This window comes from Pristiophorus japonicus, chromosome 9 (assembly GCF_044704955.1).
Source record: "Pristiophorus japonicus isolate sPriJap1 chromosome 9, sPriJap1.hap1, whole genome shotgun sequence".
Classification (NCBI taxonomy): domain Eukaryota; kingdom Metazoa; phylum Chordata; class Chondrichthyes; family Pristiophoridae; genus Pristiophorus; species Pristiophorus japonicus.
Genome location: NC_091985.1, coordinates 204493690 through 204511638, shown reverse-complemented (window position 1 = coordinate 204511638; position 17949 = coordinate 204493690). Strand labels below are relative to the sequence as shown.

The 17949-nt window shown below is 45.6% G+C and overlaps 1 protein-coding gene across 1 annotated transcript in view; it reads left to right on the top strand.

The window, feature by feature from the left end:
• Positions 1-17949, top strand: part of LOC139274078 (zinc finger protein 850-like) — a 56505-nt gene that overhangs the window by 19512 nt on the left and 19044 nt on the right. Inside the window, exon 5 of the mRNA XM_070891128.1 lies at positions 5829-6164. Coding sequence (XP_070747229.1) covers positions 5829-6164 — 336 coding nt within the window. The remainder of the gene's footprint in view (positions 1-5828; positions 6165-17949) is intronic.

The window sequence follows — 17949 nt, the reverse complement described above, 5'->3', positions numbered from 1 at the left end:
GACATCCTTCCTGGTGTAAGATCCTCAAAACCTGACACAATATTCAAACTGCAGCCTAACCAATGATTCGTACAGGTTTACATGACCTCTGCCCTTTTGTATACCACATCCCTATTTATAAACCTAGGATCCCATGTGCTTTTTAACCACTTTATCAACTTGTCCTCCCACTTTTAAAGGTTTGTGTATCTGAAGCCCTTCTAGGTTTTAGAGATATTAACATAACATGGCTAAAATACATCTCATGGGATTGGGGGTAATATATTAGCATGGATTGAGGATTGGTTAATGGACAGAAAACAGAATAGGAATAAACGGGACATTTTCATAGAATCATAGAAATGTACAGCATGGAAGGAGGCCATTTTAGCCCATCGTGTCCGCACCAGCCGACCAAGAACTTTGCTTAAAAAGGGAGAAAGGGATAGACCAAGTAATTACAGGCCAGTCAGCTAACCTCAGTGGTGGGAAAAGTATTGCAAAAAATCCTGACGGAAAGAATAAATCTTCATTTGGAAAGACATGGATTAATCAAGGACAGTCAGCATGGATTTTTTAAGGGAAGGTCGTGCCTGACTAACGTGATTGAGTTTTTCAAGGAGGTAACCAGAAGGGTCAATAAGGTCAGTGCGTATGATGCAGTGTACATGGATTTTAGCAAAGCTTTTGATAAGGTCCCACATGGCAGACTGGTCACGAAAGTAAAATCCCATGGGATCCAAGGTAAAGGGGCAAGTTGGATCCAAAATTGGCTTAGAGGAAGGAAGCAAAGGGTAATGGTTGATGGGTGTTTTTGTGACTGGAAGGCTGTATTCAGTGGGGTTCTTCAGGGCTCAGTGCATGGTCCCTTGCTTTTTATGCTATATATAATCAATGACTTGGACTTGAATGTTGGGGGTATGATTAAGAAGTTTGCAGATGACACTTAAATAGGCTGTGTGGTTGATAATGAAGAAAGCTGCAAAACAATGACAAATGGAATTCAATCCAGAGAAGTGTGAGGTAATGCTTTTGGGGAGGTCTAACAAGGCAAAGGAATACTCATTAAATGGTACATTGAAAAGTGTCGAGGAACAAATGGACCTTGGAGTGCAGGTCCACAGATCCCTGAAGGTAGCAGGCTAGGTAGATAAGGTGGTTAAGAAGGCATATGGAATACTTACCTTTATTAGTCGAGGCATGGAATACAAGAGCCAAGGACATTATGCTTGAACTGTAAAAACACTGATTAGGCTGCAGCTGGAATACTGTCTGCAGTTCTGGTCACCATATTACAGGAAAGATGTGATTGCACTGGAAAGGGTGCAGAGGAGATTTACAAGAATGTTGCCTGGTCTGTAGAACTTTGGCTATGAGGAAAGATTGGATAGTCTAGGTCTGTTTTCTTTAGAACAGAGGAGGCTGAGGGGAGACCTGATTGAGGTGTATAAGATTATGAGGGGCCTGGATAGAGTAGATAGGAAAGACCTGTTTCCCTTGGCAGATGGGTCAACAACCAGGGGGCCTAGATTTAAAGTAATTGGATGGAGGTATAGAGGAGACATGAGGGGAAATTTATTTACCCAAAGGTTGGTGGAAGTCTGGAACTCACTGCCTGAAAAGATGGTAGAGGCACAAACCCTCACCACATTTAAAAATACTTGGATGTGCACTTGAAGTGCCGTAACCTAGAGCTAGAAGGTGGGATTAGTCTGGATAGCTCTTGGTCGGCCGGCATGGACACGATGGGCCGAAATGGCCTCCCTCCGTGCTGTAAATTTCTATGGATTCTATGACATAAACTGGCTGATATAATGTGTATAGCGTGAAAGAGAAGCTTAGTCTGAGTTAGAAACTCAAACAATTGATTCGCTGCAGACAGGTCGCCATGGCAACACTGATAAAACATTCCATTCACTGAACCCACTGTTAGAATCTGTAATCAAATCAGGGGAAAGAACAGGGTTTGTCTGTTAGTAACCTCAATGTAAGCTCAAACCAGAGTGAGTGACACAATAGATTAGATTATAATGTGATGGTTATACCTATAATTGTGAAACTATAAGAAATAACAACTAACAGCAGGCAGGGGAGTTTAAGGATAATGAGAAAATCACTGAAGAAAAGTAACTGGTGGGAACCAGGGAAAGTGTCCTTGTAAATCACAGATTAGAGAAGTTCCAGCTGTCTTTTCCCCGCTTCCTGCCCAAACCCAGCAGAGAAGACAAAGAAGAGTCCGGTGCCAGAGATGATCACTGCAGGGTATAAAAGTGAGGGGAGACTGATGTAAGGGGGCAGTCGGGACTGGAGACACCGGAGATCAAACTCAGGGCACCCGTGGTTCCATCCAGCAGGCTGACCTCGTGTCAGTTACTGTGGACACGCGGGACTTGCATGTTTACTCTGATTGATGGGTCAGTATAAGGCATGGTAGAGGACAGAGAATCTGCTCATCTTATATTTATTTGCTAAGGTAATAGTTTCTGACACTGGACTTGCTAATTAACAGGACAAGGCATTAGCTAGAATCTAACACCCATTTCCTATTCTGCTTCTCTACTGCTTTTACATTTTTACCATTTAATGTACTTTTCCAAACATTTCTTTGTCCCAAAATGTATCACCTCACATTTCTCTCTGTTACATTTCAGCTGACATCTACCTGCCCCATTTACTAACCTGTGTATTCACACTGAAACTATGTACAGTCCTTTCAGTTGGCCATGGGCCTGTTTTGGTCTCCTCTGGAGATTTTGATCGTGTGCCCTATATACCCAAGCCCAGATCATTTCTCTATATTGAGCAGAGCAATGGTCCCAACACTGACCCTGGGGGACACCACTGTTTACATTTCTCCAATCTGAAGAGCATCCATTAACCACTATTCTGTTTTCTGTCTTATACCCAACTTCCTCTCCACGCTGTCCCACTCCCTTTAATACCGTGAGCCTTAATTTGATCAACAAGCCTCCTGTCCGTCACCTTATCAAACACCTTTTGACAATCCATCTACACTGCATTTCCTTTCTCACTGCACTGTGTTATTTCCTCAAATAATCCCTGCTGTCTGTCCTGAACTAATCCATTTCACTACCAAACATTGCAATGTTTGCTCCACCCCACAGGGTTTCTTCTGTTGAAAGCCACAACAGAAAGATCCACAAAGCAGTGACTCATCAGGGAGTGTCTGCAAATGAAGCAGAAACATGGAGTGGTCAGGGAGCGTCTGCAAATGAAGCAGAAACATGGAGTGGTCAGGGAGCGTCTGTAAATGAAGCAGAAACATGGAGTGGTCAGGGAGCGTCTGCAAATGAAGCAGAAACATGGAGTGGTCAGGGAGCGTTTGTAAATGAAGCAGAAACATGGAGTGGTCAGGGAGCATCTATAAATGAAGCAGAAACATGGAGTGGTCAGGGAGCGTCTATAAATGAAGCAGAAACATGGAGTGGTCAGTGGGTGCCTGTAAATGAAGCAGAAACGTGGAGCGGTCAGGGAGCGTCTATAAATGAAGGATAAATGGTGACAGGCCAGGGAGAGTCTGTAAATGAAGGAGAATTGGTGACAGACCAGGGAGGGTCTGTAAATGAAGGAGAAATGGAGACTGGTTTCCCGCTCTCTCTTGTCCCCTGTCATATGCAATATGTGTGGAGGATTTTTATGAAAACTGATCAAAAAAGATAAATTATACAGAAAATAACTGATTTCACATCTTATGTGATATAGTTATGTAATGGGATGGTTCAAAGGAACTTTTGTCCATATTTATAAAGCAACAAAGAGTGGGCAGGGCTTCAGGGTCCCAGTGACCGGGAGAGAAAATCATTGACTCATTGATTTTGTTCTCACTCTGCACACAGGGACTTTCTCAGCATCTCTCCTGAAGGTGCTGGTAAGTGCCGGGGAGTCGGTTTACAGCCCACAGAATTGTAACAGATGGGCCCAGATTTAGATCCCCTGTTCTCAGAGCTGCTCAAATCCCACTCCAGAGACTTGAGCACAAAAGTCCAGGCTGGCACTCCAGGGGAGCACTGCACTGTCAGATGTCGTTTCTTGTGATGCGACGTTAAACCGAGGACCCGGCTGCAACTCGAGTGGATTTAAAAGATCCCATGGCACTATATTGAAGAAGAGCAGGGGAGTTACCTCGGCGTCCTGGCCAATATATATCCCTCAATCAATATCACTAAAATACGTTATCTGTTCATTGCTATTTGTGGGAGCTTTCTGTGCACAAATTAACTGCCACATTTCCTACATTAAAATAGGAAATACAACACCTGTCCTTTCACCTCCTCCCTTCCCACCGTCCAGGGCCACAGACACTCCTTCCAGGTGAAACAGCGATTTATTGTACTACTTTGAATTTAGTATACTGTATTCGCTGCTCACGATGCAGTGTCCTCTACATTGGAGAGACCAAATGCAGATTGAGTCGCAAGCGTGACTCTGAGTTTCCGATCGCTTGTCATTGAAATTCTCCGGACCACTCCCACTCTGACCTCGCTGTCCTCGGCCTCCTCCATTGTTCTAATAACGCTCGAGGCACAGAATTTCACCTTCCAGACTCAACATTGAGTTCCACAATTTCACCATAACCACCGCTCCCATTGTTTAGTACAGCAGCTGTTGGTAATGATCTCCATTTACACCTCCTCCAGACCCATCTTTTGTTTCTTGTCCCATCACCATTTCCTTTTGCCTTGCTCCATCATCCCTTTTGTCATTTAATCACTCCTGTCTTTCCTCCCCTCTTTCCCTGCCTCTGCACTTACTTAAAACTTATATTCAAGACTGAGATAGATAGATTTTTGGAGTCTCGGGGAATCAAGAGATAGGGAGATGTGGCGGGAAAGTGGAGTTGAGGTCGATGATCAGCCATGATCTTATTGAATGGTGGAGCAGGCTCGAGGGGCCGGAGGGCCGACCCCTGCTCCTATTTTCCAGTTCTGATGAAAGGAAAGTGACCTGATACGCTAACTCTGTTTCTATCTCTACAGATGTTGCCTAAATATTTCCATTATTTTCTGTTGTATTTCAGGTTACCAGTGAGTGTAGAACTGAAACCTGCCAGAGTCAGCACCTTCAGGGAAGGAGAGGGAGGGGAACCAGTGAGTGTAGAACTGAACCCAGCCAGAGTCAGCACCTTCAGGGGAGGAGAGGGAGGGGAACCAGTGAGTGTAGAACTGAACCCAGCCAGAGTTGGTAGTGAAAACTGGGAGCGGAGGACAAACTGTCTTGAGACGTGCAATGTATTTGGCTTTCAGCACAGGGAGGAGGGAGAGAGTGGGATGGAGATTTACAGATCTGGGGGAACGAGAGAGGAAAGAATATTCCATAGAAACTAGAATTGTCTGTTCTGTACTTAGTGATGAGTTCTGTAATCTCCTTTTACAGGGTATTAGAAGGGGAGATTTTCAGACTGGAAACAGAAACCAAACATCACGTCAAGATCTGACAGTGTCACTTGATTCCTCAGGACCTGAACATCAGCGGCCTTTGAATGTGGCAGGAGAATTATTTGCTTGTTCTGTCTTTGGGAAAAGATTTCACAAATCGGTGTGACTGGAAAAGCACCGAGACACACACATCCGTGTGAGTGTTCCAGTGCACTGACTGTGGAAATAGCTTTAACCAGTTACACAACCTGAAAAAACATCAGACCATTCACAGCGCAGAGAAACCATTACACGTGTTCTGTGTGTGGACGAGGCTTCAACTGATCATCCAACCATGGACAGTCACAAGGACACCAGCACCATGGAGAAACTGTGGAAATGTGGGGACTGTGGAAAGGGATTCAGTTACCCGTCTGAGCTGGAAACTCATCGACGCAGTCACACCGGGGAGAGACCATTCACCTGCCCCATGTGTGGGAAGGGATTCACTCGGTCATCCCATCTGCTGAGGCACCAGCGAGTTCACACTGGGGAGAGGCCGTTCATCTGCTCTGACTGTGGGAAGCATTTCACTCAGTCATCCAACCTGCTGACACACCAGCAAGTTCACACTGGGGCGAGCCCATTCACTTGCTCCATGTGTGGAAAGGTATTCCCTTCATCATCAACCCTGCTGACACACCAGCGAGTTCACGCTGGGGAGAGACCATTCACCTGCTCTGTCTGTGGGAAGCGATTCACTCAGTCATCCAGCCTGCTGACACACAAGCGAGTTCACACTGGGGAGAGGCCGTTCACCTGCTCTTAGTGTGGGAAGGGATTCACTCAGTTATCCCACCTGCTGACAAACCAGGGAGCTCACACTACAGAGAGACAGTTCACCTGTGTGTGTGGGAAGGGAATCACTTTGTCATCCGATCTGCTAAAGCACCAGCGAGTTCACACTGGGGAGAGACCGTTCACCTGCTCTGTGTATGGGAAGGGATTCACTCAGTCATGCAGCCTGTTAACACACCAGCGAGTTCACACTGGGGAGAGGTCGTTCACCTGTTTGGAGTGTGGGAAGGGATTTACTAGTTCATCCAACCTTCTAACGCACCAGAGTATTCACACTGGGGAGAGGCTGTTCACCTGCTCTGAGTGTGGGAAGGGATTCACTCATTCATCCATCCTGCTGACACACCAGCAAGTTCACAAGTGACTGCAGGGGTGGGAGTCTACTGTTATTGCTGCTGTTAATCACATCCCGGCTGAACCATGTTCATTCTGACAGTTGGGGTTTGTTTCTGCTGATGTTAATAACCCTATAACTGGGCTGTTGTTTAATATTTTGATATTTCAAATAAAACAGTGTCGGTATTTAATGTTCCAAGATAAGAGGAGACTAATTGATGTCCTGTTACTGACTGCTCCATTTTGGGCCTTTTCTCCTTTCTAATTCTAGGTTATTTCAGTTCTCAAACCTGTTTGTTACTCTCATGGACAAGTCCCAGCTCCCCCTACCTTCCAGAGTGCCTCTCCTTGCCTTGGTATCCAGGGACGGTCTCGGTAACATGCCCAGGATCACTAAACACAAAACACAGTTTGTTAATCATGTTCAGCTACTGGACTTAGCGTGTGCCCCACAGCATCTCTCTCACCTTCGATGTGTGAATAGAGCATCACGCCTGCAAACCTCGTCTTGAATTTAAATCCACTCAGCAAATGTATTTAACAAAATATGAACAAGTAAATACATCACGGTCCATTAATCCAACTCCTTATTGACAACAGGAAGTCTGTTGTCTAACTCCTCGAGTGAACAAAATAAAGAGCCCAAATGTAAGATCCCCTCGAATCCTTTAATACCTTTCAAATCGTGACCAGTTCTTTCTTATTGTAGAATTCTCCGTCCTTGTGGGAATCAATATCGGTCAAAAACTGCTGATTGGAAACTTCTAAAAAATGTTCTCTTTTTCAGAGTTTCAAGCTGACCCGTTCCTTCTCTGAGAATCTCCAAGGAGACTCTCTGATTTGAACACAGATCTCTCTTTTATATCCACCATTAGAGTTACGGGGAATTCGAATACATGACCACTCAAATTTAAAAGAGCCCATCAGTCATAGACAGACTGAACCAATCACACAGCTTGGTGTCAGTATAAACTATTTCTCTCACCAGCCTGTAAATAAAACCTGTAATACCGAGGATAAAATTCCCCCTCCGTGTGTCGGGGGTGCAGGCAGTGCTGGGCAGAAGGAGCAGCAAACTTGCTTCAGAGCTGACTTTTCCCTTTCCCGGGGTTTTGCGATGAGCATATGCTGGGGCCCAGTGAGCTTTCACTGCTCCTGACAGGGTAGATGCAGAGAGGATGTTTCCCCTCATAGGTGAATCTAGAACTAGGGGGCATAGTTTCAGAATAAGGGGTCGCCCATTTAAAACAGAAATTAGAAGGAATTTCTTCTCTGAGGTTCGTGAATCTTTGGAATTCTCCACCCCAGAGAGCTGTGGAGGATGGGTCTTTGAACATATTTAAGGTGCTGATACAGATTTTTGAATGAGAACAGAGTTAAGGGCTTTGGGGAGCGGGCAGGGAAGTGGAGTTGAGGCCAGGATCAGATCAGCCATGAATGGCGGAGCAGGCTCGAGGGGCCAAACGGCCTACACCCGCTCCTATTTCTTATGTTCTCCGGGATATTTCCAAGCTTGTTAACACTGCCCCTAGAATTCTAACACGTTAACCCATGGGTGTGAGGCCAGCATTCTATGCCGTTAAACACTGGAGTGAAGCAGAGTCCTGCAGACACACAGTCACCAGGAGAAGTTTCTAACTGTCTAGAGTGACCTTTTAGAGCGATTAGTCCAACATTTGGGCCGGTTGTGGTTCTTTCCCGCTTCCCATTCCCTTGGATTGCATTTTTATTTGTTCCCTCTGGTTTGTTTTCAGTTTCATTGCTGGGCCCACCACTCAAAGCACTTTGTCCGATCTGCCCCTAGGAATGAGCAGACTCCTCCTGCATCTCCCACACTGCACCGTCTCGGCTCCTCTTTCCCCCTTGGTTGTGTTCCACACTTTGGGCCCTGGCCCTGGCCCTTCCCCGGGGATTCTCAGTGTGAACAGGGGGATGTATGTTGAGACAGGATGTCCCAGCTCTCCTCCTTTAAAGGGACACGGAGAGGACCCGCTGGGCTGAATGGCCCTGCTTTATGACATCACTGCAGTGCCGAGCAACCAACCTCCCTGAGCCGCAGCCGCAGCCGCAGGTTGTTGTTCGGGGCCTGAGGCCCACAGCGGGTGTGTGTGAAGCGGATAATGCGGAATGTTGTCTCTCGGACGGGCGGGGCCTGGGCCCGCACTCGGTGTGTGTGAAGCCCGTGGTCCCCCGGGGTTTATTAACTCCGCCCATCTCTCACCTGCTGCCTCAGACACAGCCGCCCCACCGCGCATACTCAGCTCACACTGCTCAGTTGATTGACAGCGGCTCTGGACCAATAGGAAGAGCGGGGGCGGGTCTGGAGGACCGAGCGGGCAGTTAGTCCTCCAACCAATCGGAGTGTGCGAGAGGCGGAGCTGAGCCTGGTTGTGGGCGGGGAGGAGCCCGGGTGTTGCCGCCAATGACCAGACTGACGGACCTGGGCGGCTCCACAAGGCGTCACTCCCCGGCCGCGGGCTCTCAATAAGCTGCTAACCGGCCCAATGATTCAGCCCTGAACAGCAGAGGCTGCGGGATCCTTGTCCCATCCGTCAATCTCATCATCCTGCTGAAGGAAAGTTCCAGAACAAACCGCCTCAAACTGCCCGCCCAGCACCACATGGGCCCGGCCTGACGGACGGGAGCTCGAACCAATAGGAAGAGCCCCGGCGAAGATGGGCGGAGCGAGCTGGCGGCGGGTCCTCCAACCAATGGCGATGCGGCAAGGGGCCGGGGCCTGGTGTCATGCTCAGGTGCGCGGGGGCCGATTGTGACGTGCTGTGCACAGGTGAGAGCAGTTGAGTGAGCACAGGGCTGGGGAGAGGGGCCACAGTGAGCTCAGAGATGAGGTTGGAATCTGGGACAGGAGCCACAGTGAGCTCAGAGATGAGGTTGGAATCTGGGAGAGGGGCCACAGTGAGCTCAGAGATGAGGTTGGAATCTGGGACAGGAGCCACAGTGAGCTCAGAGATGAGGTTGGAATCTGGGACAGGAGCCACAGTGAGCTCAGAGATGAGGTTGGAATCTGGGAGAGGGGCCACAGTGAGCACAGAGCTGGGGCTGAAATCTGGGACAGGGGCCACAGTGAGCACAGAGCTGGGGCTGAAATCTGGGACAGGGGCCACAGTGAGCACAGAGATGAGGTTGGAATCTGGGACAGGGGCCACAGTGAGCACAGAGCTGGGGCTGAAATCTGGGACAGGGGCCACAGTGAGCTCAGAGATGAGGTTGGAATCTGGGACAGGGGCCACAGTGAGCTCAGAGATGAGGTTGGAATCTGGGACAGGGGCCACAGTGAGCACAGAGATGAGGTTGGAATCTGGGACAGGGGCCACAGTGAGCACAGAGCTGGGGCTGAAATCTGGGACAGGGGCCACAGTGAGCACAGAGCTGAGGCTGGAATCTGGGACAGGGGTCACAGTGAGCACAGAGCTGAGGCTGGAATCTGGGAGAGAGGCCACAGTGAGCACAGAGCTGGGGCTGGAATCTGGGATAGATGCCACAGTGAGCACTGAGCTGGGACTGGAATCTGGGAGAGGGGCCACAATGAGCAGCTTTTCGGAGGGCCAAAGGGATAGCAGCTTCACCACACAAGCTTATTTAAATACTAATTGCCTGCAGTTTCAAAGGCAGCCTCGGTCACTCTGCAAAAACTGTTCCAAAATGGCCCGGAATTTGCGGCCAGTGGCGAAGCGAAGACTTTCGCCCCCAGCCTCGAAGTAAGCTTCGCACAAAGATGTGGCAATCTCTGTGTCAAGAAGTTCGGGTTTTCTGACATGTAATTCAAATCAAGAGCGTACAGTGGGGATCTCCTAGCGCGAGCTGCTGCAATGTCAACAAGCTGTCTAAACATCCAATCTAAATGCAGAATTTTCACAGGCCGTGAACAAGGAGGTGGCTAAGCTCTTCAAATTCTAACTTAAAAATGTTAGAGCAAAACAAAGATTGTGGCTTGCACATGGGGAAACGACAAACCTGAAATAAAGGTGAACTAACTTTTTTTTAAAAAGGTACTTAACAATTTTATTTTTTTATTAAAATGGATAAATTTGACACTGCCCAACCTTTTCCTTTCTTAACGTTGACTTATTTGATGTTACTGCACTCACCAGGTGCCATGTGAATCGATTCAACAAACTCTCAAAGACACTTCAGTTGGGTGTATAAAATAGTTTTTCAGGCTCATAACCTTTGTTAAGCAGTCAGCGCGCTGTTAAAATCCCAGTTACACCTAATTCCTTTGGGCCTAACTTTTAATGGAGAATTTAACAGCGGTATTTCTGCGGAAGAGCCATGGTTTTCATCAGTTTCCCAGAGTTGAGAGATGTCCCTGATTGCCAACTCTGTGCGCTGGGGGGAACATCACATCCTGTGGAGGAGCAGTGAATGACAGACCACAACTTTAGTATTTCCGCATTATGCTGCAGATGCGCTAAATCCTGAATTGCCGTCTGTTTCAAAGAATGACAGCAAAATGACAACCAATACCACTAAATAACAGATGATCTGTATATTATCACATTGCTGTTTGTGGGAGCTTGCTGTGAGCACAAATTGTCTGTCATATTTCCTACATTACAACAGTGCCTACACTTCTAAACTTAATTGACTGTAAAGCACTTTGGGACATCCTGTGGCCATGAAACGTGCTCTTTTTCTTTCTTAATGCTGATTGATTTGACGTTATCACGCTCACCAGGTGGCACGTCAATCGACTCAACAAACTCACAAAGATACATAAGTTTGGTGCATAACTTTATTTGTCCAAAGTCCATCACTAAGATTGTCTCGGTAGCACCACTACTCACCAATCCCACCTGGAACAGTCTAGCCCAAGGATGTAGTTCAACATTAGATCCTACTTCACACCATTTATGATTCCCAAGTCTCAGGATTGCCTTTTCTGTCTCGATATTTGTCTGTATCATTTGCACTATGTGTTTCTGGGGTATCTTAATTCACTCAATTATGAGCTTTAAAGTCATCGACAGGGGAGGTGTATAGTGTCCCAGATGCGGAATGGCTCGAATGGCTTCATCCTCCAGAGGCTGTCTTATCTACAGACTAGTGGCACTATGGTGATGTACCAGTACCAATGTTTTAGCACTGATAGGCATGTTCTTCAGTGAAATCAAGCAAAATTGATGTTTTAGCATGGGGCTTCGGGTTGAACCCACAATCATATACGTGTCAGCAGTAGTCACACAAAACTGTCCTTTTCCTTTATACGTGGTATTAGTTTGGTCTTCGCCCCATTTAATTATTCCAATCTGGCATTTTGATGATTCTTTGTTGAGGGTGAACCCACAAGCTGGAACAGTGTGTTGATGGACTTCGTCACAACTACAAACCCATGTTATCCCTTTCAGAGTACACCACTGCATATCTGGTGCTATCCAAGTTCCTCCCTTCTTAATCAGATATCTTGGATACTCCTCATACTGTTTATGGATCAGACCTAGCTCAGAGTCTATCAGCATTGCAACCGATTCTACCCTATACACCTTCCAATGTGTCGTTTCATTTCCATTTTTCCTGAACAAAGACAAGACCAAACCCACTAGTCTAATATCTTCATTTCTTTCCCGTTCCCTGGGGGCCAAAAACCCCATTCTCATTTTCTGCATCACATCATAGTCTATGTCTTGGTTCCTTTAAAGCATTTGTTCTTCATGAATAAACAAAGGGGTTTGACTACCCTCTATGTTGCCCAGTCCATTCTGTACCACATTCATCACAAAGGTCACACAGAGGCTACACACGATAGATAGAAACATAGAATATAGGTGCAGGAGTAGGCCATTCCGTCCTTCTAGCCTGCACTACCATTCAATATGATCATGGCTGATCATGCAACTTCAGTGCCACATTCCTGCTTTCTCTCCACATCCCTTAATCCCTTTAGCCGTAAGGGCCACATCTAACTCCCTTTTGAATATAACGAACAGGCCTCAACAACTTTTTGTGGCAGAGAATTCCACAGGTTCACAATTCTCTGAGTGAAGAAGGTTCTCATCTCGGTCCTAAATGGCTTACCTCTTATCCTTAGACTGTGACCCCTGGTTCTGGACTTCCACAACATCAGGAACATTCTTCCTGCATCTAACCTGTCCAATCCCGTCAGAATTTTATATGATTCGATGAGATCCCTTCTCATTCTTCTAAATTCCAGTGAACATAAGCCTAATCAATCCAGTTTTTCCTCATATGTCAGTCCTGCCATCCTGGGAATCAGTCTGGTGAACCTTCGCTGCACTCGCTCAATAGCAAGAATGTCCTTCCTCAGATTAGGAGACCAAAACTGCACACAATATTCCAGGTGTGGCCTCACCAAGGCCCTGTACAACTGCAATAAGACCTGCCTGCTCCTATACTCAAATTCTCTCGCTATGAAGGCCAACATGCCATTTGCCTTCTTCACCGCCTGCTGTACCTGCATGCCAACTTTCAATGACTGATGTACCATGACACTCAGGTCTCGTTGCACCTCCCCTTTTCCTAATCTGTCACCATTCAGATAATATTCTGCCTTCCTGTTTTTGCCACCAAAGTGGATAACCTCACATTTATCTACATTATACCGCATTTGTCATGTATTTTCCCACTCAGCTAACCTGTCCAAGTCACCCTGCAGCCTCTTAGCATCCTCCTCACAGCTCACACTGCCACCCTGCTTAGTGTCATCTGCAAATTTGGAGGTATTACATTCAATTCCTTCGTCTAAATCATTAATGTATTTTGTAAGTAGCTGGGGTCCCCGCACTGAACCTTACGGTACCCCACTAGTCACTGCCTGCCATTCTGAAAAGGACCCGTTTATTCCTACTCTTTGCTTCCTGTCTGCCAACCAGTTCTCTATCCACATAGAAACATAGAAAATAGGTGCAGGAGTAGGCCATTCGGCCCTTCGAGCCTGCACCAACATTCAATGAGTTCATGGCTGAACATGCAACCTCAGTACCCCATTCCTGCTTTCTCGCCATATCATATATTACATATATACACATCAATACATTACCCCCAATACCATGTGCTTTAATTTTGCACACTAATCTCTTGTGTGGGACCTTGTCAAAAGCCTTTTGAAAGTCCAAATACACCACATCCACTGGTGCTCCCTTGTCCACTCTACTAGTTATATCGTCAAAAAATTCTAGAAAGTTTGTCAAGCATGATTCCCCTTTCATAAATCCTTGCTGACTTGGACTGATTCTGTCACTGCTTTCCAAATGTGCTGCATTTCATCTTTAATAATTGATTCCAACATTTTCCCAACCACTAATGTCAGGCTAACTGGTCTATAATTTCCTGTTTTCTCTCTCCCTCCTTTGGGAGTGGGGTTACATTAGCTACCCTCCAATCCATAGGAACTGATCCAGAGTCTATAGAATGTTGGAAAATGACCACGAATTCATCCACTATTTCTAGGGCCACTTCCTTAAGTACTCTGGGATACAGACTATCAGGCCCTGGGGGATTTATCGGCCTTCAATCCCACCAATTTCCCGAACACAATTTCCTGACTAATAAGGATTTCTCCCAGTTCCTCCTTCTCGCTAGACCCTCGGTCCCCTAGTATTTCTGGAAGATTATTTGTGTCTTCCTTAGTGAAGACAGAACCAAAGTATTTGTTCAATTGGTCTGCCATTTCTTTGTTCCCCATTATAAATTCCCCTGATTCTGACTGCAAAGGACCTACATTTGCCTTCACTAATCTTTTTCTCTTTACATATTTTTAGAAGCTTTTGCAGTCAGTTTTTATGTTCCCTGCAAGCTTACTCTCATACTCTATCTTCCCCCTTCTAATTAAACCTTTGTCCTCCTCTGCTGAATACTAAATTTCTCCCAGTCCTCAGGTTTGCTGCTTTTTCTGGCCAATGTATATGTCTCTTCCTTGGATTTAGCACTATCCCTAATTTCCCTGGTTAGCCACGGTTGAGCCACCTTCCCCGTTTTATTTTTATGCCAGACAGGAATGTACAATTGTTGGAGTTCATCCATGTGATCTTTAAATGTCTTCAATTGCCTATCCACCGTAAACTCTTTGAGTATCATTCGCCAGTCTATCCAAGCCAATTCACGTCTCATACCATCGAAGCTACCTTTCTTTAAGTTCAAGACCCTAGTCTCTGAATTAACTGTGTCACTCTCCAATTTAATAAAGAATTCTACCATATTATTTTACAACCCTCTGAGAGAAGAAATTCTTCCTCAGCACAGTTTTAAATGGGTGGCCCCTTATTCTAAGATTATGCCCTCTAGTTTTATTCTCCCCTATCAGTGGAAACATCCTCTCTGCATCCACCTTGTCAAGCCCCCTCATAATCTATACGTTTCGATAAGATCACCTCTCATTCTTTGAATTCCAATGAGTAGAGGACCAACCTACTCAACCTTTCCTCATAAGTCAACTCCCTCATCTCCGGAATCAACCTAGTGAACCTTCTCTGAACTGCCTCCAAAGCAAGTATATCCTTTCGTAAATATGGAAACCAAAAGTGTACGCAGTATTCCAGGTGTGGCCTCGCCAATACCCTGTATAACTGTAGCAAGACTTCCCTGCTTTTATACTCCATCCCCTTTGCAATAAAGGCCAAGATTCCATTGGCCTTCCTGATCACTTGCTGTACCTACATACTAACCTTTTGTGTTTCATGCACAAGTATCCCCAGGTCCCGCTGTACTGCAGCACTTTGCAATTTTTCTCCATTTAAATAATAAACTTGCTCTTTGATTTTTTTCTGCCAAAGTACATGACCTCACACTTTCCAACATTATACCCCATCTGCCAAATTTTTGCCCACTCACTTAGCCTATCTATGTCCTTTTGCAGATTGCTTTTCCTCCCATCTTTGTATCACCACAAAACTTGGTTACATTACACTCGGTCCCTTCATTCAGGTCGTTAATATAGATTGTAAATAGTTGGTGTCCCAGCACTGATCCCTGCGGTATCCCACTAGTCACTGTTTGCCAACCTGAGAATGAACCATTTATCCTAACTCTCTGTTTTCTGTTAGTTAACCAATCCTCTATCCATGCTAATATATTACCCCCAACCCCATGAACTTTTATCTTGTGCAATAACCTTTTATGTGGCGCCTTAACAAATGCCTTGTGGAAGTCCAAATACACCACTCACTTGGATCCATGCTTTGATATGGAACCTGTTAGGTATGGCCTCCTTGTCTCCCACCTTCAGCTTGTAGCTGATTTTTTTACAGCCATGGCCACCTTGTTCAGACAAAGACAGACTGACTTTTTTTTGTTTTTGGCCTCCCTACAAGCTTTCTTTGTTCAGTACTTAGTGGAGGCCTTGAAACTGATGACCATTCTCGCTGTAAGGAAATCCTAATTTGATCAGCATGCTCTTTACTTTTAATATTAATGCCTCTGGCAGGTAGCAGTGTGTTTAACTCTACCCTGATTATTTCAAAGTTGGTTTCTCTATGGAGAATGTGTCATAGCCTTGATGGTTTAAAAATCTGTCTCACCTGAGCCACAGTAGCTATTTCATGTTGTGCTGTTGTTGATAACTGAGCACGTCTGAGACTCATTTGTTCACACACACACACACACACGAGTATCTTAATATCATGCCATAACATCTGATCCAAGCCATTCTCGGGCTTTCAGGTGATCTTATCAAAAGATCGTAGGGTGTCTGGAGATCTTTGCTCATCTCCCTTTGCATGGTCCCAATGTCTCAGGTAATGGCCAAGCTATCAAATTCAGTTTCCTTATTGTTGAGTATAGGCAATGAGACAAACACCCCAAGAGAAACTTGTGAATTTACTACACTTCTCTGACTTTCACAAGAATTTACATTAACATTAGATTGCACCCAGGTGATTTTTGCCAATTCACCAAATAACAATGATTTTAAAAAATTCCCATTTGATGGTGTAATTTTCCTGGTTTCATCTTATATCCTCACTCATGTCCTCTCATTCAATTTTATGGAGTGGTCACTGAGCCCCAGAGAAACTTTACTGTCTAATACAATATTATCATAATATCTTAAAACATAGATCAAACATTCCCACTTGCTCCAAGTTTCAACCCATTTTGTTTGTTTAATTTTATTTAAATGAACCTCTTCTTGGACCTTTTATTCCCCAAAATATGCTAGAGAGCATGTCAGTCTGCAAGATGAAGGACGTTAGTTACCTTTAACACAACAACCTTCCTCCCCAAAACTTCTTCCTGAATACATAGTTTGGACGGAACCACATAGACTAGACCTTTTCAAAAATAAAACATGATTATCCCCTTAAATTTCAGCTAAATTTCCCTTCCCATGTGCTTGACCAGCAACTCTTATCAATTTATAACATCAATTTTAATTTCACAAACAAATTATGCCCAGACTTTGTGATTTTACAAAGAAGACAAAAGTAACAATTACATTTGGATGCAAGCTATTTACCTTCCCCTTCGAGCAACGTGTCTTGAATAATAGGATTACATAGGAGAGGAAGCAGAGTTAACGTTTCGGTTCGATGACCCTTCATCAGAACTGGAGAGTGTTCGGAAAGAACAGATTCTTAACCAGCACTGAAAGGGGGAGGGGAGGAAAGAACAAAAGGGAAGGTCTGTGATAGGTCCCACCACCAATCACATCTTCCCCTCCCCTCCCCTCTCAGCATTCCGAAGGGACCGCTCCCCCCGCGACACCCTGGTCCATTCCACAGGCACACCTAGCACTCCTCCCCTTCCCACGGCACCTTTCAATGCAACCACAGGAGATGCAACACCTGCCCTTTTACCTCCTCCCTTTCCACTATCCAGGGACCCAAACACTCCTTCCAGGTGAAACAGCGATTTACTTGCACTTCTTTCAATTTAGTGTACTGTATTCGCTGCTCACGATGTGGTCTTCCCTACAGCGTAGATTGGGTGACTGCTTTGCGGAGCACCTCTGTTCAGACCGCAAGTGTGACCAAGCTTCCGGTCGCCTGTCACTTTAATTCTCCACTCCATTCCCACTCTGACCTCTCAATACTCGGTTCCTACACTGTTCCAATGAAGCTCAATGCAAACTCGAGGAACAGCACCTCATCTTTCGTTTAGGCACTTTACAGCCTTCTGGACTCAACATCGAGTTCAAAAATTTCAGAGCCAACCTTTGGCTTTCTTTCCGGGCACCCACCCCTCCCCCCGCCCCCTGCCCCCCGCTCAGCCTGTTTCTTTTTGTCCTCCTTGTCTCTAATGGCAGTTGGTCATTATCCTGCCATTCACACCCTATCTTGACTAGTGTTTTTCTAACTCCTGGCATTGCCATTTGAATTTGGGCCATCATCCATTCTGTTTCTCTAATCTCTCCTGTTTTCCAACCTATCACAGGCCTTCCCTTTTTTCTTTCTTCCCCTCCTCCTTTCAGTGCTTGTTAAGAGTCTGT